Source organism: Callithrix jacchus, chromosome 6 (genome assembly GCF_049354715.1).
Source record: "Callithrix jacchus isolate 240 chromosome 6, calJac240_pri, whole genome shotgun sequence".
Lineage (NCBI taxonomy): Eukaryota > Metazoa > Chordata > Mammalia > Primates > Cebidae > Callithrix > Callithrix jacchus.
The window spans coordinates 103,831,824-103,854,773 of record NC_133507.1 but is presented as its reverse complement, the minus strand read 5'-3'; the positions used below and the strand labels follow the sequence as shown (position 1 = coordinate 103,854,773).

Sequence of the window (22,950 nt, the reverse complement as noted above, 5' to 3'; positions counted from 1 at the left end):
GCAGGTGATGGATGGGAAGAGAGTGGTACTGACCTGCTGCCTGCCAGACTCAGAGGAGGTGTGGCAGGGTGTGGAAGGGCAATCTGGGGGCACAGAGACCTGGATTCTGACGCCAATGCTGCCACTGGTGGGCTGTCATGAGACCCTGGACAGTCCCTTTCCTGGCTCATAGCATCATTGTGTCTTGCTGTGTTACTGAAGGACTAAACAGATTACTTTTGTGGAATGAGTAGCAGGAGACTGGTCCACAGTGGGCACTTAATGTAATGAATGGCTGTTGTTCTTAGTGGCGATGAGGCAGTTAGACTGGTTCTTCCTCCAAGCTCTACGTGCACTCCTCTTAAGATGCCTGGTGTTGGCTTTGTGGGGGCCAATTTAAATATCAGTCACTCAGTGAACATGGACTGTGAACCTGTGTTAGGAATCATGGACCCCGAGGTATGGAAGACCTAGTCATGGACCTCTGAGTCGGGTATGAAGTGGTGTGTAAGAAAAATAATAGACGTGTTTATAAAATACAACAGATTACAGAGGCAGGTCTGGAGAAGTAAGGGGATAGTCTGGGGAGCTTAACAGAAGTAGGGTTTGGAAGGAGAAATAAGAGTTTGCAGGCTGTCAAGGTGTCCCAGGGTGGGTATTCCAAGCCAAGAGGAATGAGCTCTGTCCATTTAGAGGATAGTACGGGACCCAAGTGTTGACACGTCACAGGAGAAGGGAGATGGTGAGGCTTTGGAGGGAGTATAGCCACATAGTGAGAGTTCTGCATTATCCCAAGGACATGGGAGTCACTGAATCTTTTCAGCAGCGACATGGTCAGATGAGAGTTTCAGCCATGTGCAGATGTAGCTTGGAGTGAAGGCAATAGGAGAACAGTGTGTAGGTTAAACATTTCTTTGATCTTTGATTTTGATATTAAAATGTGTATCTTGAGGGAATACACAAGCAAATCCAAACGCCCTATACAAATATCAGTTATTGTTAGTAATAGCACTGTCTGTTAACACGGTCTCAAAGGTTTTCTCTACAGCTGGGATACAGTGTTACCTCCTAATCTATAGACTCAGGGCTGGAAGGAAATCTTGGAGGAGTTTCTTGTGGCTGAACTAATGTGCTCCCTTGACCCAAAGGGCCCAGTAGGCAGCCAGGGTGGTGAGTGGCCATGTGGGGACACTGTGGTGAAGTGCCCACAGGCTGGCAGTGGGCCTGAGCTGCCCAGGAGGTCCTGCTGTTGGGGGCTGAAGACAGAACAGCCTGAGGTACCCAGGCCCAGAACTGAGGGCATGGTTTACCACAGACCATCCAGCATCTGCTTGGATGTCTCCAGGCGTGGCCACCTCCCCACATCTGGGCCGCTGTGTGTCAATCCCCCGCCTCGCTCTGACCATCCCCCCGATATACCCACATCAGCCCTGGTTCTGCCCTCAAGAACTCTGCAGAACAAGTGTAAGCCCCTTTGCATGAGAGGCCTTCCGTGTCTCTGACTGATCTCATTGTGCGGGAGGGACGGTTGCCTGGCAACCTTACCAGGGTCTGCAGCCCTAAAGAGCTTTGGGACTTGGGGAAAATTACCTTGCATGCGCCCCTCTGTGCCCCGGTATTTGCATCAGGGCAAAAGTGGGTTAACAGGATATCAGGAAGAGCCTTGGCAGGGCGGAGAATTTAGACAAAGGCAGTTGGAGGGTGGCAGCGGAGGGAGGGAGCAGTGATGTGTCTTGTGCTCTCGGGGGTACTGGGGATCATTACTGTTTTTCCCACTGCCACTGGAAGCACCTGCCAGCTCAGGGGAGAGGGCTCCCACATACAGGGGGTGGGTTTCTCCAGGCAGATCTGCCCCCTCCTGGGCAGCAACATTGTACCAGTCCCTGAGGAGCTGGCAGAGCCTCCTGCCAAGGGGCTGGCTCTTTGTAGAAGTCAGTAAGAAAATATCATCAAAGAGCATTGCAAACATTAGCACTAGGAGAGAGCTTGATCTAACATCAGGACCCTGAGGACAAAAGAGAGGCGGTGACTGGCTCAGGGTCAGGATCTTTGTTCCAGTCAGCGACAGCCGGCCTTCAGGTCTTCACACCACGTCACACCAGCTGAGTCAAGGATCCAGACTGTCTGGTCTTCCTTACTCCTTTCTGTGGCCCCAAGGCCTTGCAGAGTAGGTACTCAGTGAATGAGTGAATGAATAACCTAGTTCTGAAATCATGTACTCAACTGTTAATCTGTAGAAAGCAGCGTGGGTATAAGCATGGATCTGGAAAATAGCTGGATCTGAATCCTGACTCCACTACTTACTGGCTGTGTGACTTTGGCTAAGTTACTTAACCCCTCTGTGCCTCAGATTTCTCATCTCTGAAATAAGGATAGAATAGCACCTGCCCTACATGGATGAGATAAAGTTAAATGATTTCACAGTGATGTATGAAGCTCTTAGAATGGTTCCTGGAACACAGCAAGCTCTCGTTAAGGGTTCATGACTATGATTTCTTCCTTTCCTCTCATTTCCGTCAAGCATCTTGCTTTCCTGCCTGAAGTCTGGGGTTCTTCCTTTGTCTTAGGAAAGTCTGAGCCCACAGATGCAATGACGCTGGTGTCTGTGGGTGGCGAAGGATGAGGGCAGTTGAGTAGCTGCCGGCAGAGAAGCAGCAACCCTGACAGTGAGTAGGGGCTGAGGTCTGTGGTTCTTGGGAGGTGCCCAGCCCTGCTTCCCAGTCCTGCCAATCCCCCATCCTCGGAGGGGATGGTGCTGTGCTATGTGATTAGGGGAGGTCCCAGCCTCACCAAGGTCCCTGCATCCCAAGCAGGAGCAGGAGCTGTAGGGGCCACCAGGCTGGAACAAGAGGTGGATGAGAAGTATCTCACCAGCACCTGGGCCAAGCCATGTTGGGTTACTAGCGTCCCAGAGTGGGCAGGACCTATGCACCAACAAGCCCCAGGGCTGGGCACTGGAGGTGGAATTTAATTGGAGAAAGTAAAGAAAGGCAGTGTTGCTTGAAGATGTAAGCTTGGGACTAAGAATCAAGCCCCGTGAGCTTGTGGACCAGGAGAAAGCTTTAGGAGCCTGTTTCTGTGGGCACAGGTGCCAGATGCACTTCGCAGATTCCACTTCGCAGGAATCCTGCTGGCAAACGACTGCCATATGGATTTTCTAAATGAATGGTTAATGCCACCCCCAGTAAAAAACAAACAAGAGCAACAACAAACCCAAACCTGGAGCGCTCGCTCCTGCAGCCTTTCCCATCTCAGGTGCTCCAACCCAAGCCTCAGAGTCATCCTTGACCACCGTCCAAAACCCTAGGCCCGTTCCAGCAGCAAATTCTTGCACTCCAGCTTCACGTATGCCTTCAGGACCTCCTTGCTCCTCCACTGCGCCCACCTCCTCCAGCCTCTACTGCCTCAAATCTGGGCACTGGCATGGCCTCCTCGCTGGTCCCAGCAGCTGCCTTTGACCCCCCTACAGTCTATTCTCAGCCAAAACCCAGAGAGAACTGCTTAAAATGTCAGGCAGATCAATGCCTAAATTCCAACCTTCACTGGCTCCCTATTTCACTCAGAGCCTAAGGCTGAAGCCCTTTCTGGTCTGGCCTTGACCTCACGGGCCTCACCTGCCACCTACTCCTTGTTCAGCTCCAGCCACATGGGCCACTTGGCTACTCTTCCAGTGTGCCAGGCACACTTCTGCCCGAGGAGTCTGCCCCGTGGCCTGCAATATCACCCCAGCGGGCCGCCAGCTTCTCTTCCCTCCTTCTTGCTCTGCTCACATAGCACTCACTCTGCAAGGCCTCCTGGGCCATCTTCAAAACTGCACCCCCACTGTCCATCCCTGCTTTTCTTTGCCCCTTAGCACTCCTGACCCTCTTCAACGCCCGTTATAACTCACTGCTGTATTTTGTTTCAGTCTGCCCCAACTGGGTTGTACCTCCGGGGGCAGGAATTTTCATCTGCTTTGTTCACTAATACTCAAATTCTTGGGCAGGACATGGGTGCTGCCCTATCAGAACAGAATCTGCAGTTGGCAACTGGTGAGGCTGCACCCGTGGGTATCGGCTACACCTGGTTGGTGGAGGGCCCTGGACAGGCACGTGCTGAATGTCACAGGGAGGAAGGGCGTGGGGTTGGTACCTGCTTGACCGCCAGGTTGACCAGGTCGTAGCGGTGAGAGCGGCGCAGTGGCAAGCAGAAGCTGTAGAGTGCGTGCAGGGCGGCGCAGAAGAAGCTGAGCAGCCCGATCTGCTTGCGGTGCTGCAGCCAGTGGTCCAGCCAGTCGGGGAAGCGGTGGTACTTGGTGCCGCGCCTCAGCTGCAGGGTGGCCGCCAGCACGCCAGGCAAGTACACCAGCGACAGCAGCACATAGGCCACGCACGGCAGCGTGGTGTTGACCACGGACACGGGCAGCTTGAAGAACTTGTTCTTGCTCTCCTGCACGTAGGGCTGCAGCACGTCCCGAACAAAGTTGTAGGCATAGAAGCAGATGAAGAGCCCCAGGGCCAGCAGGGTGGGCACCTTCCAGGCTGGGAGGAGGCGCAGGGGCATGGCCTCCATTTCCCGGGCTGAGGCCAGGGATCCCATGTCCACAGGCATGAAGCCCATGGTGATTGCCATCTCTGAGACAGCACGCTTGGCTTCTGGCTGGTCACTGCAGATGGGCACCTGCAGGAGGAAGAGTGGGGAAGTCAGATGGGGTCACAAGCCACTGGAGTGGGCAGGGCCTCACTGAGCAGCTGGGGAAACTGAGGGCCAGAGGGGCGGGGACTTGTCCAAGTGAGCTGCCAGTCAATGGTATAGGTGGGAGCCAATGGGGCTCTGGCCCCCAGGCCAGGGGTCTTTTCTCTGCCTCCCGGGTCTCCCAGCCTCTGGCCCAGCTGCCCAGCCAAGTCAACTACTCAAGGAGAGAAGCTGCGGACAGTAAGCATCTTGCCCAGCTCATGGACATCAGCAGCCACAAGCAAAATGGTCATCCAGGCAGTCCCCATGGGCCCCTGGAATGGCTGCCTCCAAGACCGTGGCCTGCCCTGAGAGCTGCCCAGCAGAAGAGTTTTGTGTTTGGTGCAGGATGTGCAGCTGTGGCTGCAGCCCCATCCCTCAGTTAGGAATCGCACCCCTTGATGATGTCCCTCAGCTCCACAGAGCCCTCGGCCAGTGCATAAGGCCTTCTTCCACAAGCCAGCCACAGCCTACCCTCTCCACCTTGAAGCCACTGCTCTGGCCCATGAGGTCCCACTGCAGGGACATGGGAGTCTTCAGATCCTAAAGCACTAGTGGGCTTTGCTGACACTGCATTGGTCAGTCTAGTCTCAAAACACAGACTGAACACTACTCTGCGCTGGGCTTAACATACATGATCTCTCAGCCTTGCCATGAGCCCACAGGTAGGTACTATTGTCCTCATTTTTCAGATGAGAAAACAGAGGTCTAGGAGCATTGTTTCTTATCTCTGCACCTTTTCAGATTGTTCCTTCAGTCTGGAATGCAATCCCGGCTCCCTGAGCCTGACAGCATGAGGTGGGCCCAGGTCAAAGCCCTCCTCGAAGTCTTCTCCAGCCAGCCTGCTTGCTCTGTTCCCTCCAGGCCCTGCACCCAACACTCCCCACTTTTCCTCCTGGTCGCCCCATGATGCAGCCTGCATTTATGGCCCTGTAGTCAGGTGTGGCTGGGCACCTTTAAACTGTCCCATAGAGCCTGGCACCTGGGCTGGACTTATTGGTGGGAGTTCTTACGCACATGGAGTCTGGCATTCTTTTCACCAAGAAAATGCAGGTGGCCTTTTAGCATTAAAAACCACCTTATCTTGGTAAGAGCTCCTTGTGTCAAGAAATGTATGCAGCTCTAGCTGTTCCATGAAGCTGTTAGCCAGCCCCAGAAAAGCTGGCTGTTGACTTTTCTGAGAAATCAGTTCTTGGAAGCCCTTAGAATAAATAAGATAAAGTTTGAGACATGACTGCCTTCCTCAGGGCTTGGCACATAAGTGTGTTACTTTCCCCCTTCTGAGTCCAATTCTGAGAGCCAAGTCTCTTTCTTTCTTGGCTCCAAATAGAAAAAGTCAACAAGCTTTTCCTCCTTTCCTTCTTGGAAACCCAGTTATTGTAGCAGAAAAAACATAGGTTTCAGATCCGTATGAACTGGGTTCAAACCCCAGCTCACCAGCTATGGGATTTTGAGTAAGATCATTAATATCTTTGAGCCTCAGTTTCCTGTTCCGTAAAATGGAATTTTGCAGTCATGCAAGATTAGCTACGATAATATACCAAAAAAGGCCTGGCATGCTGGCAGCCCTCAGTGAAAATTAGCCATTTATATTTATTGTTATGATGGATATTATTCCCCCAGAACCTACCTGCCTGTTACCATCCCTTGGGCCAGCTTGCAGGGTCCAGGCAGAAATGACATTGAAGGCCTTGACCACTGTGCAGGTGGGGAAGAGGGAGGCCAGGTACTCAGCATTGGACTCGCGATGCTGAAGGTGCTCTTGCTCTGTGGGGTTGCTCACATCCACCAGGATCTTGCCAGCTAGCTGGTCGCTGAGACTGCACAGTGAAGAGTAGTGCTCCCGGAACACGGCCACAAAGATGACCTCCGGGGAGCTCACTGCCTCCTCCTGGAAAGTCACTTGGGCCGCTGAGGGGAACAGCCCAGCTGTGCGTTTGGGGTTGCGGCTCCCCACCACCACTTTGAAGCCAGAGCTCACCAGACGTGTGGCCAGGGAACGGGCAAAGTCCCCACTACCCAGGATGCCCACTTTGGGGGCCTCATCGGGGACCTTGGCAAGGCTGGTATCACTGTCCACCAGGTGGAGGCTGATCAGTGGCTTGTCCATCTCTCTTGACATTTTGGTGGCTGAAAGAGAAGTCAGGAACCTGGTCAGCAGAGGGCTTCTGGACTGCCCCTTCTGCCACCCCCCTCCTCTTGTACATTGTAGCAACACAGCAGTCAGACATTCACCCAGCAGGTGTTTCCCAAGTGCTACCATGTGTGGGCACCAGGGGGACAAGCTGAGCATGACCCAGCCCCTTCCCTGGGGAGAGCACAGACTCAGGAAGAGCAGGGAGAAGGACTTCTGCCCTCCATTTATTGTCCTTCACGCTGAATTATTTCCTCAGGAAAAACTGGCAGAGTTGAGTGCTGGGGAAGGGGACTCTGAAATTTCCATGACTAATGTGATGCAGTGCCATACTTCTTTTTAAAAGGATTATGCAGTGGACAGTGTCACTAGCCAGGAGTGACTGTGTAACCCCAACCTCACCATTGCTGGGTGTTATCTTTGACAACCAGGAAGGGTGAGCATGTCCCTATGCTTGTCTACATTTTGCATCTTGGAACAGCTCTTCTTCTGCTCTTCCTGAAGGATGGTGAACAGCTCGAGGGCAGGACCTCATCTCACCTGACTTTGGACCTCACTGTGTATCATAGCCTGGCACAGAAGGGGTGCTCAGTGTTTACTGAATGAATGAATGAATGAATGAACACCGAGCCTGGCTCTCTGAGGGCAGGACTGGAGAGACATGACAATGAATGGGCCCCTGAGATAGGGGGGTGCCCTGCGATCTTTGCTGAACCTGAGATATGAGTGGATATGGAAGAAATCCTGGGCTGGGCCCAGGAATCTACAGTAAACTTGGATGAGAAAATCATTATCTATTATTACTAACTTCTAACCAAAATTTGCTATTTCCATGTAGGGCAACGTAATTTTTCATTAATACTGATCAAGTTCATATCATAAATTTACCTGTAAATAATTTCTCCTAATGCTGTTTAAATTCAGCGCAAATTTTAAAGCCATGCTAGCCAGATGCAGTGGCTCACACCTGTAATCTTACCACTTTAGATCAAGGCAGGAGAATTGCTTGAGGTCAGGAGTTCAAGACCAGCCTAGGCCACATAAGGAGGTTCTGTCTCTAAAGAAATAATTTAAAAAATTAGCCAAGCACAGTGGCTCACGCGTGTAGTCCCAGCTACTCAGGAGACTGAGGCAGGAGTATTGCTTGAGCCCAGGAGTTGAAGACTGCAGTGATTGTACCACTGAACTCCAGCTTGGGTGACAGAGCAAGACTATCTCAAAATAATAATAAAAATAATGTAAAGATAAAATTATGGTAGACATTAGGCCTGCTACTAGATCTTGTCATTTAATATGCTAATAAAGAGGCATGCATACTGCTACTATAATCTTTTTTGAAAAATGTTTTCACCGTGCTTCCATATATCATGTTTCCTTTGTAACCCGAGGTTATTTTATTCGATGCATGTAAGAAGATTATTCTGAGCAGAAGTCCACAGGCTTTACTAGCCTACAGTTCCACAGGGCTCAGTAACTCCTGTCCTCAAGCAGTGGAGCAGCTGGAATGGCTTTCAACACCCTGCACTCTTCCCACTTTTCCACAACACTCTCCTGGAACCTCTGGACACCTGACCAGGTGAGGGGGTGAGTCCAGGGACTGATGAAAAGGTGGGGCAGGGGATCCAGGAGGTGGGACCTGGCTCTGCTATGAACCAGCTGTGTGTCTTTAAACAAGTCTGTGTGCCTCTCTGGGCTCTAGCTTCCATCTTTGTCAATGGAGATCAAAATGTCTGCTCTCAGATGACAAACAATGCAATCTTAAGAGGTTTTTGAAAGTGTGATTGTTCCTTTTACAAGGCAGCAGTGGCAGCTCCTATCAGCAGGATGCCTACCAGGCACCGTCGCTGCTGTCAGGCCTTTTCTCCGGTGATGGCCCTCTGGTTTCCACAAGAACCCCAGGAAGTAGATCCAGTTATCACCCCCACTTTACAGAGGAGGGAACTGAGGCTCAGAGGGGCTGAAGAACTTGCTTCAGGCAGCACAGATGATTGAGGGAAGGAAGAGCAGGACGCAGGTGCATCTGCCTCTGCAATCAGAGCTTCACTCCTCTTACTGCACAGACAGAAGAGCGAGCTGTCCGGAGATGACCCCGATAGCAGCGGAGCTGGGACCACACTGGCTGGGTAAAATGAGAACTCTAACTACACCTCTCTAAAGGCTGTTTGAGGATGAAATGAGTTAATATGTGTAGAAACGCAGGGCTCTTTTTTGACTGGTATGTATGCACTTGTGTTTCCTAATCTTGTATGCACGTGTGCTTGTATGCACACGTGTGTGTGTGCACGTCCTATTCTTGTACACATGTGTGTTGTGTGTACTATTCTCTAACTTCTTCATGGACAGTGGCCATGTTCAAGTCTTCTGCCCTCCTGCCTCCTGGTGCTCTGCATGAACCCTACTGCTGAGGGCTGGCAGGGGCTGGGGGCAGGACAGGAGGTACACGTTCTGGAAGTCCCAGAGGCCTGTCCCTGTGGGCTGAGGTGAGGGTGTGACTAACCCTGTTTGGGCTCTGGTTCTTTGAGGGTTCTATTTATAGAACTGGAGAGGGAGCAGACAGGGATCAGATTGCGGCTCTGTGGGCTGAGGCCTGTCTCCTGCACGAAGACCTGCCCACCTCCCTGCAAAGCTGTGGATAGAACTGCTTGGAGGCTCAGGTGTCCTGGTCCCCTCTGGGTCTCTGCCCAGGGTTGTCTGTCACCTCCCTCTTCCTGGCAGGGCTACAGCCTGTGTTTATGGCTGGGAGCCACGCCTGGCCCATGGGCCTGCCTGCCAGCTCATGTCTGCTATTGTGCAGGCCACTAATGGTTAGTGGCATGACATCCATAACCATGTGTCCTCTTCTTCAGGACACCAACCACCTTTCAGACATGGGTGGCCAGGGCAGTCTATGGCTACGGAGAGTTTGCTATGAGGTTGGTGTGGGTGGGGGTGCTGGGTTCACCGGCAATTAGAGGCTGGCTGTGGCACCCTGCAGCCAGATGGAGGAGGGACAGCCTGTAGGCCAAGAACAGGGTCCCTCGGATGTCCCCCATGTGGGGGCTGACTGAGCAAGGAGAGGAAAAATAACCCAGTTCTTGTCCTCAAGCAGCCCACACTTATCTTCAATTTTTAAAAATATTTATTTATTTTTGAGATAGAGTTTCACTCTGTCACCAGGAGTGCAGTGGCAAAATCTCAGCTCACTGAAACCTCTGCCTCCTGGGTTCAAGCAATTCTCCTGTCTCAGCCTACCAAGTAGCTGGGACTACAGGTGCATGCCAACACTTTAATTAAATTGGCTAATTATTGTCAATTAAAAACAATTTTTTAAATCTGGTCAGTAAAATTACACTTGGGGGCACACATTCCTATTATTGCTCTATTTCTTTATAAGTAAAATACATTTAAAATGTATTGCAGTGGTGCCCTATAATGTTGTATGTGGTATAAATTACATGTAAACATATGTAGATGCAAGGGAGGAGGCTCTGTATGTCCTCCCTGCTTTCAGAGAATGAACCTTTACAAGCCCCGGGGAGGTCCACACACACCCTGGAGACCTTTGACTCGTGGGAGGGCCGGGCAGCAGACCGAAGTGTTCAAGGTCTCCTGTCAAGGGCACTGACTTCGGAGACAGCAGGGACTGAGAGGATTCCTGCAGGAGGTGGGCCTGAGCTGAGCCTTGACAGATTGAGTGAGTCCAAGAAAAGCACTTCAGAAAGAGGGGCCCGCATTGAGCAAAGGGGAGCCAAGATGGGCTGGAGCGCAGAGACCCGTCAACAGTGCGTGTTCCTGGGTGAATGATACATGCCCACAGCCAGCACCAGGGCTGAGCAAGCCACAGGTGAAAACACAAATTCTTGCACACAGCCTGGCCAATATGGTGGTACCCATCTCTACTAAAATACAAAAATTAGCAGGGTGTGATGGCACGTGCCTGTAATCCCAGCTACTCCGGAGTCTGAGGCAGGAGAATCACTTGAACCCGGGAGGTGGAGATTGCAGTGAGCCAAGATCGCGCCACTGCACTCCAGCCTGGGCGACAGAGTGAGACTCCATCTCAAACAAACAAACAAAAACAAAAAACAAATTCTTGCATGGAACTCTTTTCTAGACTGAAAACCTGCAGAGAGGGAGGAAGGAAAGACCTGGGTCTGGGGTCTACCCTGAGTATCTTCTCACGTCAGTCAGAAGTACTGGACACATCAGTTAGAAACAGTCTCTAGCCTGTTTCTTCATCTGTAAAATGAAAATACCAATTTTCCCTCAAGAGCATGAAGTAGCCAAGGGCTGTATATACCCAAGGCACTGCTCTGTGGCTGGGATGTTTCTGGGAGTTCCTCCCCTGTGGTCTTTCTTTTCATGTGCTCATTGTCCACCCCCCACCCCACTTCCCTGAGCGTTGGGAGGGCAAGATGGCTGTGCTTTGTTCCAGGTGCACCCAGAACCCTACACCATGCCTAGCACACTGCAGAGGTTCTGTGCATCTCTCTGACTGTACACCACTGAAGACTATATTGCCTCTGGGGGCAGAAATCCTTCCAAAATGCCGAACAGAATCAGATCCTCATCCGGCACCACAGGGATCACTCCAACCAGCCTGGGCTTCATGTTATGTTTTCACAGAGCCTTTGAATAGGCTCTCTGCCTCTTCTCTCATCATCAGGACTTTGCCAGCATGGTCTCTCTGCCTCCTTGCCTCTTAAAGGCCCCCAGGTCCTGCTAATTTGCTCCTGACAAGCAATCGAGAGAGTGCAACATCAAGAGAGTGAAATGCCAACTCAGAATGGAGAAGAGTTTTGCAAACCATGTATCTGATAAGGGATTTGTTTCTAAATTTCTGAAGAACTCTTACACCTCAGTATAAAGTGGGCAAAGGACTGGAAAAGATACTTCTCCAAAAAAGGTATACAAATGCACATGAGAAGATGTTCAGCATCATGAGCCCTCAGGGAAATGCAAATGAAAACCACAATGAGATCCCACTTCACACCCACTAGGATGGCTACAATGATAATTCTTTTTAAAAGACAGGGAGGATGTGGAGAAATCAGAACCCTCCTACACTGCTGCTGGGAATGTAAAATGGTGCAGGCACCATGGAAAACAGCCTGGGAATTCTTCAAAAGGTAAACAGAGTTTCTATAACCCAACAACTCTACTCCTAGGTGTATCCAAAAGAAGGAAAAATGTATATCCACTCAAAAACATTTTCACCCATTATTCAAAATACCCAAAAAGTGGAACCAACCCAAATGTCCATCAGCTGAGGAATGGTTAAACAAAACGTGGCCTCTCCATCCGATGGAATAATATTCAGCCATAAAGAGAAACTAAGTACTAAGTACGCATCCATGCTCCAACAGGGGCGAACCTTGAAAGTATTATGCTAAGTGAAAGAAGCCAGTTGCAAAAGGCCAGACATGACATAATTACACTTATATAAATGTCTAGAATAAGCAAATCAATAGACACAGAAAGTAGATTAGTGGTTCCCAGAATGGGGGATTTGGAGAAAATGGGGAGTGACTGCTCACGGGCACAGGGTTTCTTTTTGGGGTGATGGAAACATTCCACAGTTGATAATAGTGATGGTTGCACAGCTCTGAATACACTAAAAACCAATGAATTGTATACTTTAAATGGGCGAGTTGCACGGTAAGTGAGTATAGCTCAATAAAGTTATTTAAAACGTTGTTACTTAAAATATAAAAGGAAACTGAGATACAGCAGACTGCTACTAGGTGTGTAAACTAAGAGTAACTGTGTTTTGGAGGCGAGCTTAAGGACTCCATGAGCCTAGGTCATTGCGTGGATACTGTGACACTAACGTTGGTGGCTGCTGTGGTTTGGAGCTTTGTTCCCCCAAAACCTCACGTTGAATTCTGATCTTCAATATTGGAGGTGCACCTAATAAGAGTTGTTCAGGGCATGGGAATGGATTCCCTCCCTGGCAGGGGCGGGCAGAGGAGCAAGTGAGAACTCTGTTAGTTCTCAATCTATTCGTTTCCTCGAGAGTAGCTTGTTAAAAAGAGCCTGACACCTCCCTCCACTCTCTCTTTCTTTGCTTCCTCTCTCTGCAGTGATTTTTGCACACATGGTGCAGATGAGGAAATAGGGCTCAGGAAGGTGAAGTGACTTGGCCAGGCCACCAGCTAGCAAGTGGTCAGGTGGGATGCAAATCCACCCCTCTGCTGGGCCCTTGCCGGCTGACCTTGCAGTTTACTAAGGTGACTGATCCTGAATAAATCCAGAGTGTTCAAATGTTTGCCTTCCTTTTGCCTCTGTCATGAGTGGAAGCAGGCTGGGCTCTCCCCATATGCAGATGCTTTATCTTGAACTTTCCAACCATCAGAGTCATGGACCAAAAAAACCTTTTTTCTTTACAAATTCCCCAGCCTCAGGTATTCCTTTAAAGCAACACAAAGACAGCACTAACACAGTGGCTCTGCAGCCTTCTGAAGTTATTTCCTGTTTGTTTTCCACATAATTGAGGTTCCTAAGCCCCATGACCTCTGGACAAGCGAGGCTTATATCATCAATACCATCACGTATTGTTGTAGTAAAGCTGGTGCCTTGGGCTAAACTGTCCTCTTGGCCTTTGCTCACTCAGCTACTGCTTTGCCATCTATGCAAGCAGAGAGCCATTCCAGGGTCTGTGGGATCATGTGTGTGTGCCAAGTGCTGGGGTCTGAGATCTATCCCCCCAGCTCCCGGGTCAGATGTGTTTCAGTGGGGGTAGGGAGGTACCATCTGCTACTCATCCACATGGCTGCGGGTTTATAGAAGGATGTGCAGGTGGAAATGTGCACAAAGCTGCAAATCTGCTAAGTGGGGTATGAGGTCTCTCTTCCTCCCAAAGCCATCCCTTCCCTGAGTAGGCAGGGGATCATATCAGCCCCTGGAACTCTCTAACACAGCTGAAGCCATAATTGGTCACTGAGAGCTTCCCGAACTAGGCCAGGCCGCTCCCCACAATGCAGCCATCAGGACATGGGCTCAGGAAAACGTTAGAACACTCTGGATTTATTCAGGCTCAGTCACTTTACTAAACTGCAAGGCCAGCCAGCAAGGGCCCAGCAGAGGGGTGGCTTTCATATCCCACCTGACCACTTGCTAGCTGGTGGCCTGGCCAAGTCACTTCACCTTCCTGAGCCCCATTTCCTCATCTGCACCATCGGGTGATGTTCCTCATCCCAGGTAATCAGGCAAGGATTACCTGAGACAAACTGCTATGCTCCGGGCCTGTTAAATTTACTCATTTTTCATTTTATTCCTTTCTAGGATTTTTTGTAAATCGTTTTGTCTGGGTAAAGCAGAAATAGATGCACCCAAATCAATACATGGTGTTTTCTGCCTAATGGAAAAATTCACTTTAAAATTTTCTAAAAATGTGCTCCAAGATAATGGCCTGGAGGCACACGCCCATTTCTCCCCAAGACAACTGGAGGAAAAGACCTGCTACTCTTTGGGACTCGGGAATGGGAAGAAGAATGGGGAAGAGCAAAGCAGGAAATCTGGGGTAGAGGGAAGAGTAGGAGGGCCTGCTGCTCAGGGCCACTGCTCAGGGCTTGGGAACTGGGGCACTGGGCTCCTTTAGCCCTCTAGGGATGCTGGTCCCAACATCTGGCTCCCTGCCAGGGATAGTCCTCATGCCATTGGGGTCCCTGGGCCACTTTCCCTTGCAAGGATCAAGTCCACAGCAGCTTCCCCTCTGCCTCCATGGCCTTCCAGAGCAATCCATCTCACTTGACAGCAGTTTTTTCTCTCCTGTCTATCTTCTCTCCAACTCCAAGCTCCTCAGGGTGAGAATTGAGTAAAAATCACTATTGCAAACCCCAGCACTTAGGACACATCAGATCAAATTTGAGCTGCATCAGGGTCACCTGGAGGACCTATGAAAACATTTTGCTGGGATTTACATCCATAATTTCCAGTGCTGCTGGTGTGGGGACCACACTTTGAAAACCACTGCAGTAGGTGCTCAGGAAAATGCTATGAAGGCGGCAAATGAACTAACCAATCGTTTGCATGCAAGAGCAACTGAGTTTTGACTTTTTTGACTGGGTCTTTACAGTTGGCCCAGCTCCCAGCCCACTTCCTCCAGAAAGCCCACCCTGCTAATGGGGGCTTGCATATCCATGCTTTCTCTCTGCACTCCTCTAGGTCTTGAGGGTCACATGTATATGCCCTGTCCCTGCACACCCTTTGGCCGCCCAGAGCTGGGTCTTTCAGGTGAGAAGGCAGTCAGAGTCATTGTGGCATTTGTTCACTGAGCCAATGAAACAAACCCCATGGGGACCACTTCCCAGCTACAAGTGGGTCATTAGGCCCACTGCAGGGAGAAGAGCAGTTCTAGGGAATCATAAAAATCTTGGGGATCCAGGAGCCCCCTAACACCCTGACTGGGAGGACATTCTCAGAGGACAGAGTTTCCTGCCGACCAAGAATCCAGATGGCCTGCCTGCCATCTAGGAATCTCTCACTACCATGCTTTGACAGCTCAGCCTGAGAGAACTGCTCACTGGGACAGTTCATTACGACCCACTGCCAGGGTATGGGAAAGAGGGTGGTCAGCGCTAGTTGGGACGGGGAAGAGGAAAGCCCAGCAGTCAGCACCAAGACCAGGGGCTTGAAGCAGCGGTGGAGGGTAATGGGGCATGCTTAAGCCCTAGGGTCCCCATGCTGCACAACTTCAGGGGGTGCCATTTACATAGTAATCCCTGTGGAAAGTGCCCTCTGGAGGTGTGCAGTACACACCCTGTGCAATTTTATGCAATGGTCTGTCCTGCCAAACCTCCTCTGAGAAATTCTCTTGTTCATTTTTCCCAGAGTACCTGCTGTGTACCCAGCATCGAGCAAGGTGCCGGGGTCATGCAGGTGGCCAAAGATGACCTGCCTTCTTGAGGCTCTTAGGAGAAAGGCCAGCTACACAATGCAGGAAGGAACAAAGTGCTGGAATGAGGTCATGACCAGGCGCTGTGGAGTTGGAGGAGGGCTTCACTTTGCCCAGGGCTTGCGGGGGCAGCCAGCTCCCTATGGGCCTATTAATCCAGCCAGGTTGGAGGCCATCCGGCAGCTGAATCTGCAGTCTCAGCGTCTGGAGCTGGATGGTTTCTTGCTTTCCAGGGAGACCTGGAGCTGCAAATCCTGGGACTGGTGGGTCTTGTGGGCTGTGGCTGCCCCCATTACTCCCCTTGTTATGGCATAGGATTTGCTGAATCAGGGATGAGCCTCAGCACTGCTCCTGGGCAGGGGGAGCTATGGGGGTAAGGAAAGGGCAGAGTTAGTCAAGACACATGGAGGCAGCTCAGGGTGTCTGCCACAGAGCCCAGCCTACCTCACATCGCCTGATTCTTGGGCTTGGAGATGTACACTTTCTCCTGGTTTGTTCAGCTGCTGCACTGCCTTTTCCTGGAAGCCTCCGGGAAACCCTCCCCTGCCCCTCAGTGACCTCTTTCTTTGGATTTCCAGAGATACTGGAAGTTGGTCTCCACCCTCTAACTGCTCTGCATGGGGAGAGTCATGCAGCCACTTCCCAACCATCCACCATGGGCCAGCTCCAACTTTTGCAAGAGCTCTGATTTTCACAACAGCTTTGATGGATGTTGGCAAGAGTCCAAGAGCTCAAAGGGCTGGTCCAGGCAGCCTGGGGAGCAGCTCCTGGCTTCTACCTGGGTCTAGGACAGGGAGGACTTCACACTCTGGGACTCACTTTGCACTTTTTGTCACATTACCATTGGCTGCATACACTGGTTCTCTTGTGTGTCACCTCATTGGATGGGGGCCAATAGAAAACTCATTTCTGTGCCTCTGGCACCTACCAGGGCCTGGCACACAGTAAGTGCTCAATAAATTTTTGTGGTTTGAATGAGGAGATTATTTGTGAGTTGGGAGGGGAGTATTTGTGAGTAATAGCTGTTCTCCCTAGAACCTAGCTGGGGCTCTTCTGTGCCCAGTAGTGATGACATAATAATACTATGAATTTCTAATCCCTTCTGCAGCTTGGTGACATTGTTAGACCTGGCCAAGCATTTCACTATTTGATAAACTTAGTAACACTGAGGACTGATGCACAGATGACTTTAAACACTGGAAATAAATATTAAGAAAGAGACTGCTACTGGTCAAAGTGAAGCTCAAGCATCAGATTAAAGGTGCACTGAGGTGCAGCCTGGTATGGAGGTACTCATGGAAGGAGGCTTCGGGGTCAGGGCAAACCAACCATTTGGAGGGGTCTGCCCAGTCTCCATTAGGTGGGGGTGTCAGAGTATGTAAGGCCCAGCTGCTACCATTGGCAGATGTGCCGTCTGCTTGGCCCTTCCAAACCTGGGTCTGCCTGGTCTATGCCTCTGGCCACTCCCTACCTAGAGCTCTTGCTTTCTTTCTGCTTAGGTTGTAGGCTTAATCTTTGTGCCTGAAAAGTACCTTCCCTGAAACTAGTGAAATTCAACAGGAAGGCCCAGTGCCTCTACAAGGTAGAATTAATTTTCCCACCTCTGGCCCCTTGGCTCTGCAGCACACGTAACAGGATGCAACTAGCATACAGTGTGTACTTTCCCTTAGAGGTCCTGGGGGTAGGTGGTGGGGGGCCCTACTCCCCATCATCTCCATCACCCCTCCCCATGCTAATATTAATATTAAAACTAACACCCTTAGATAGGAACAGTCTACATTTCCCAGGCAGGTAAAGTGAATAACAGCTTCTACAAGGTCCTTCCCATTTTATGGGTCTGAAATTTACAATATAAGTTAAAAGCAGGGCACATGTTATGCAAATAAGTTTTCAGGAAGTCCCCCACCCCGTGACTGCCTCATGTAGAAACTCCAGGCCTTCCCTACAGCATGAATTCCATCTTCCCCAACAGAGAGGGGCTGGGCAAGCATATTCCAGCACCTAGCAAGTGCCTGGCATGGGCACAGCTGCAATAATCAGGAGTCAAATGCAGCGAAGTGCAGGTGAGGCGAGGTCAGGGATCCTGCCTGCGGATGTTCGCACAGGGTTTGACCTGCAGAAGGCTATCATTACTTCTACTTTGCAGAAGAGAAAACTAAGGTCCAGAGAGATTAAAGGACCTCTTCCGGGCCCCGAGTTGGCTCTTGCCTGCCCCAGATCTACTGTGCCCTGGTCGCGTCCAGTCCCTGCATTTGAACTGTGTCTGGGGTGGCAAGGGCCTGTAGCTCGTTGCTCAGGACATGAGTAATAGCCGGTCACCTGGCTGGGACAAGGCTCTGGTGTCTTCTGCTTCCTTCCTTGTAGGTTTTCTGTCTCCTCACTGAGCTGCCCCAACTCACACTTTCCAGCCTCTCATTCTCAGGCTGTTTCTGCAAATTCTGAGCTGGCCCCTACCCCAGAACCCCCAGGCTTCATTCTCACTGGGCTTTCAGGCTTAGGGGTCCAGGAGGCCCCAACTGATCCCAGGTCCCTCTTACTATCCCACCCCTAGCCTCCCACAGCTGACCTGAGGGGAGAGAGGACAGAGGACAGCAGTCTGAAATCATGGTTGAAAAGCTCGGTTATAGTCACACACATCTAATTGGTATATTTCTATTTTCTCTGTGGCCATTTTCCCTTTCTGATGGACTCTTACCAATATTTTACTGTTATATTTCTTGTAATACTTCCTGGAATCATTATACAAAAATTATTGTATTTTTAAAAGGAAGGCTGAGAAGTTCCTACAAAAGAAAATACAGAAAGCTCAATCACACTCAAGCCAGTCCCCACAGAAATACACATGCGCGCAAGTTTAGTCTGATGGAAAACAGTTTATCATCACACCACTTTGCAAAATAAAAGTGGATGAATAATTTAGAGAGCTTTTTACAAACATCTAGATTTTCAAATCATTCTAGAAAAATCCGGTTCAATTACTTGCAGCAGCAGTTCCGTGATAAACCAATGCAGAAATGGTTACATAAGAAAAATTGACAATTCCCATTAGGCCTGCATTCCACAGAAATGCATCAGAAACATTAGCATCTCTCAACACACACACACACACACACACACACACACACACACACACACATACACACACGCAACTAACTGTGTGTGACAAATCCTTGAACCCTTTACTTTTAAAAGCCCCCTAACTTAATAACCTGGACTTCCCTTCTTCAAAAGTGGGCCACGAAAATGCGCAGATGATACATATTTCCCATTTTATATTGCACTTTTTGCAGTATAAAAATGTGCAAGGCAACCCAAGGCAATACAGATCTCTGGGAGATGTGAGTTCATCGGACCTCATGGAGATTCGAGGGGCACCCTCCAGCAGGCCAGGGGTCATGGGATTGGGGAGCTGGTGGGAGGGGCTTGAACAGGACCCCTGCCACCTTGGATCTGCGTCCTAGAGAAAGACTTACCAACAGCAGGCTGGTATGACATCTGGCTGACAGGAGGTTCTGAGGCTCTCAGGTAACTGGACAGCCTCACTGTGAGGCGAGTACCTCTTCTGGCTCAGTCTCCAACCTGGACAACCGGGACAGCCTGGCTTTGGTTCCGATTTTTGGTTTCTCAAAAGGTGAGGAGCCTGCCGGGGCTTGCACAGCCAGCTGCCTCCCCCCAGCCTGCACGCCAGCTCTTGGCCACAGGGACTGGCCTGGGAGTGGTGACTGATGCTTGGTTGGAGAGTGCACTGAGAGAGCGCAGCTCTGGCCTGCTGTTTCCTGCTCGGGGAGGAAACCTCACTGGTGATAATTAGTGGCTCAGACTCAAGTCTCTTTACTACAGGAACTGAGGTGGGACGACCAGTAGAACCCAGGATGCATAAAATGAATAAATGTCATCTAATGTGTGCACACACGTGAGAGAGAGAAAGAAAGGGAGAGAGGTGTTTACTCTTCGGGATACAAAGGCAAACAATGGCTGCAGAAAGTGGCAATTTATCAATTTCTGTGGGGGAAATTTATTGCAGTCACCATGGCTGCCATTGGCTTAGTAATAATGCTCTCAGCATTTGGTGCCCACAAAGGCTTCATTGTCATCTTTACTTGCTTGTCAGTGCTCACACTGGGGAGACAGACAGACCCACAAACAGATGACAGCACTTGTCTCTAGGGCGAAGCATGGACGGGGGCTGAAGAAGACACAGGCATGTTTCTTCTGGCTGGGGATGGCTTTTCAGCAGGTCCCAGAAGCCCATCAGCACCTCAAAGGAGGCTGGAGGTTTGGAGGCTTTTGTATTGTTAAAGTGAATTACACCAAGTCCGTTCTTAGGGACAAACGTATTCTGTATTTCAACTTGTTTGGAACCTAATGTTTCTGGAATAGGGCACATCTAAGTATCCCTGAGCATCTGGTAAACAGGTTCTGGGCAGGTTTCCTATATCATCACCAAACACTAGAACAGAGCCTCATTATTCTCTGACTGCTGTGGCTCTCTGGTGTCCTGTCTCCTGCTAGAGTGAAAGCTCCTGTGGGCAGGGCTAGATTCCTGAATCTCTGAGGAGTCCAGCACAGGCCAGTAGGCAGGGACTGACTTCCACTACCCCTCCTTCCAGTCCCTGCCAACTCCACCCCCCACCATAGCCAATGGCATTCCCTCCATCTCAAATCTTGACATCCTCCTGGCCCATCCCAATCCCCCTTCCTTTAAGATCCAGCCCAAGCCCTTGGACACTTAAGGCACCTGCCATCCTCCCCACCCCCCACCCCCAACAATCTCTCCCTGCTTTGAATTCAGAGAGGCAGCTGTGTTAGTTGGTGGACCTAGCTGGACAGAGCTGTGTGTGAATTCCAGTCCAGCCATGTGCTAGCTGTGTGACCTTAGGCAGGTTGCTTTCCCTCTCTGTTCTGATGGTTAAACACTGAATGTGAAACCCAAACACATGTCTTCCTTACGACTGCTCTTGTGTGCACCTTTCCCTGCTCTGCTGTGGCCACTCACTGCAAGTGGCTCCTCTGCTACTCTAGGCTCTCTGTGGTCACTCAGGCGTGCTAGCCGAGGGAGGGACCTAGGTGCCTTCCACCCCTGCACGTCCTCAGAGCCCTCATATCGTGCTCTGCTTAGGTGAAACTGGTAGACACCTGTTGAGCCAGCGGATCTCAGGCAGTGCTTTCAAATGTTCAACACCAGAATCGCCTGGGCAGTTTAAGTGGGTGGGTTTCTGGGAAGCCCCAGGCCCAGAGTCTCTGGTTCAGTGTGTTGGTGTTGGGTGGATGGGACTCTGTTTCCCTATCAAAGCTGCTGGGGTCGGGGGATCTCCAGATCCCTTTGGAGAAGCTGCTCTGTGAGGAAACCACATCTGGGGAAAGCAAACCTTTCTGTTACTTTTGAGTGACAGGAGCTGGAGAGTACGTGTTCCTGGAGGGCTCCAGGTCAGCTGTGACACCTGCGCTCTGGCGTTCTCAGGCCTTAGCTGCACCCTGAGCTTCCTCAACCTCAGGACCTCCCCTCCTCTCAGCACCGCCCCACAGCCACACCAGATGTTAGAATTCACGGGAGGACAAGCAGCAGCCCCACTGGAACTCACACCAGCATAAGTGATGCAGTTCCTAACCTCCACCCTTCAGATCTGGCAACACCAGGAGGGCAGGGCTTTCCCCAGTACCCACCCCTTCACTGGCCCATCACCTTGATCTCTGGCTGCCAGCCCCAGCACTGTCTTGCTTCCTTCCCTTCCAGTTCCAGACACCACCTTCTTTCTGGCCAATCCGGAGACATCTCCAAGGGCGAGAGGGCCATCTCCAGAGGGCCTGGCGTGGCTTCCCACAGCTGTTCTGGCCTCACACCCAGGTTGGGGCAATTCGATGGACAGTGGTGGGTCCTCTCAAGACCCACTGCATCCAGTGTAGTACTGACCCACATGCAGGCCTGGGTGGTCACCCAGAAACCCCCCTCGGATGCCAGCAAGCTCGCTGTGGCAATATGTAGGCCAGACCTCAATGGGAAGGCCCAGCTCACAGCCACTGCATCCTCCAGCTGTGCACCCAGAGTTCACCTTCAGAGACCTTCACCCTGACTGGGAGTATACTGTTACCTTCTCAAGCCCACCAGGAAAATCACACACTGCTCCCCACAGTCTACCAGCTACCCCACCAGTTGGATGCTTATAGAAATGGGAAGCCATCAGGCATGGTGGCTCACACCTGTAATCCCAGCACTTTGGGAGGCCAAGGCAGGTTGATCACCTGAGGTCAGGCGTTCAAAACCAGCTTAGCCAACATGGCAAAACCCCGTCTCTACTAAAAATACAAAAATTAGCCAGGCGTGGTGGTGCACACCTGTAATCCCAGCTACTCTGGAGGCTGAGGCAGGAGAATTGCTTGAACTCAGAAGGCAGAGGTTGCAGAGAGCCGAGATGGCACCACTGCACTCCAGCCTGGGTGACAGAGCAAGATTCTGTCATAAATAAATAAATAAATAAATAAATGAAAGAAATGGAAAGAAATGTTCCCTCACAGACTCCAGCATGCTGGCTTTGGGAGCCCTGCTGTCTACACATAAACTGAGACAGCTGACACCACCAAATAAAGCTTAGTGGGCCCATTCACCAACCCCAAATCTCTTTACATGTGCCAAGGTCTGCTTTATAATCTTGGGGCAGTATTATTTTTACGTGTTTCATAAGAAGGCTTAAACATGTGCTCTTTGCTGAACTCCCACCTGGCTCTCATTAAGTGGAAAGATGGAGTAAGTCACTGGCCGGTTGCAGAACACTCAGTGCTCACCTGTTGCCCACACTGCCAGGTAACTGGGCATGCAGAAGCCAGACTGATTGGGAAGAATTGAGTATGGAACAATTCTCCAGTGACAGTGTTCTTAGTGAAGCAACCAATGCCTGGCCCATTCAGAGCAGTGCTCATGAGACCCAGTCATATCTGAAGAGGAACACACTCTGCCCTTGAGTTGAGTGGCAATGCAAGCGTTTCTGATCCACCAGCAGTCGCCCGTCAGCCCTGATGGCAGGCACAGTCTTGAACCCTCCAGCTTAGTGGGTGAGGGGAGGCGTGTTTCTGGTTTTGTATCCTGGCTCACATGAGCTATAGGTCCTGGGCATCACCCCCCATTGGGCCTCCTCACTCAGATTCACAAGTATGCAGACAGCATGGGTGTTTGTGGGTGGTTAATGACAGTGACACTCATCCTGCCAGAAGCAGGACTCAGCTGGTCTTAGAGTGCCTGGCTCAAAGTTAGTGC

At 50.7% G+C, this 22,950-nt stretch overlaps 1 protein-coding gene across 4 annotated transcripts in view; it reads right to left on the bottom strand.

Moving 5' to 3' along the window:
• Window positions 1–22,950, bottom strand: part of STEAP3 (STEAP3 metalloreductase) — a 38,840-nt gene that overhangs the window by 12,770 nt on the left and 3,120 nt on the right. For 2 of the 4 annotated variants that reach the window (XM_002749517.5, XM_078327959.1), the window contains exons 2-3: window positions 6,323–6,822; window positions 4,111–4,638 (exon numbers count right to left, since the gene is read on the bottom strand). In XM_002749517.5, the coding sequence (XP_002749563.1) occupies window positions 4,111–4,638; window positions 6,323–6,814 (1,020 nt within the window). In that variant the 5' untranslated portion in view covers window positions 6,815–6,822. Of the gene's footprint in view, window positions 1–4,110; window positions 4,639–6,322; window positions 6,823–19,174; window positions 19,449–22,950 lie in introns of those variants that run through there. The other 2 variants (XM_035305079.3, XM_035305081.3) reach the window with 2 other exon arrangements.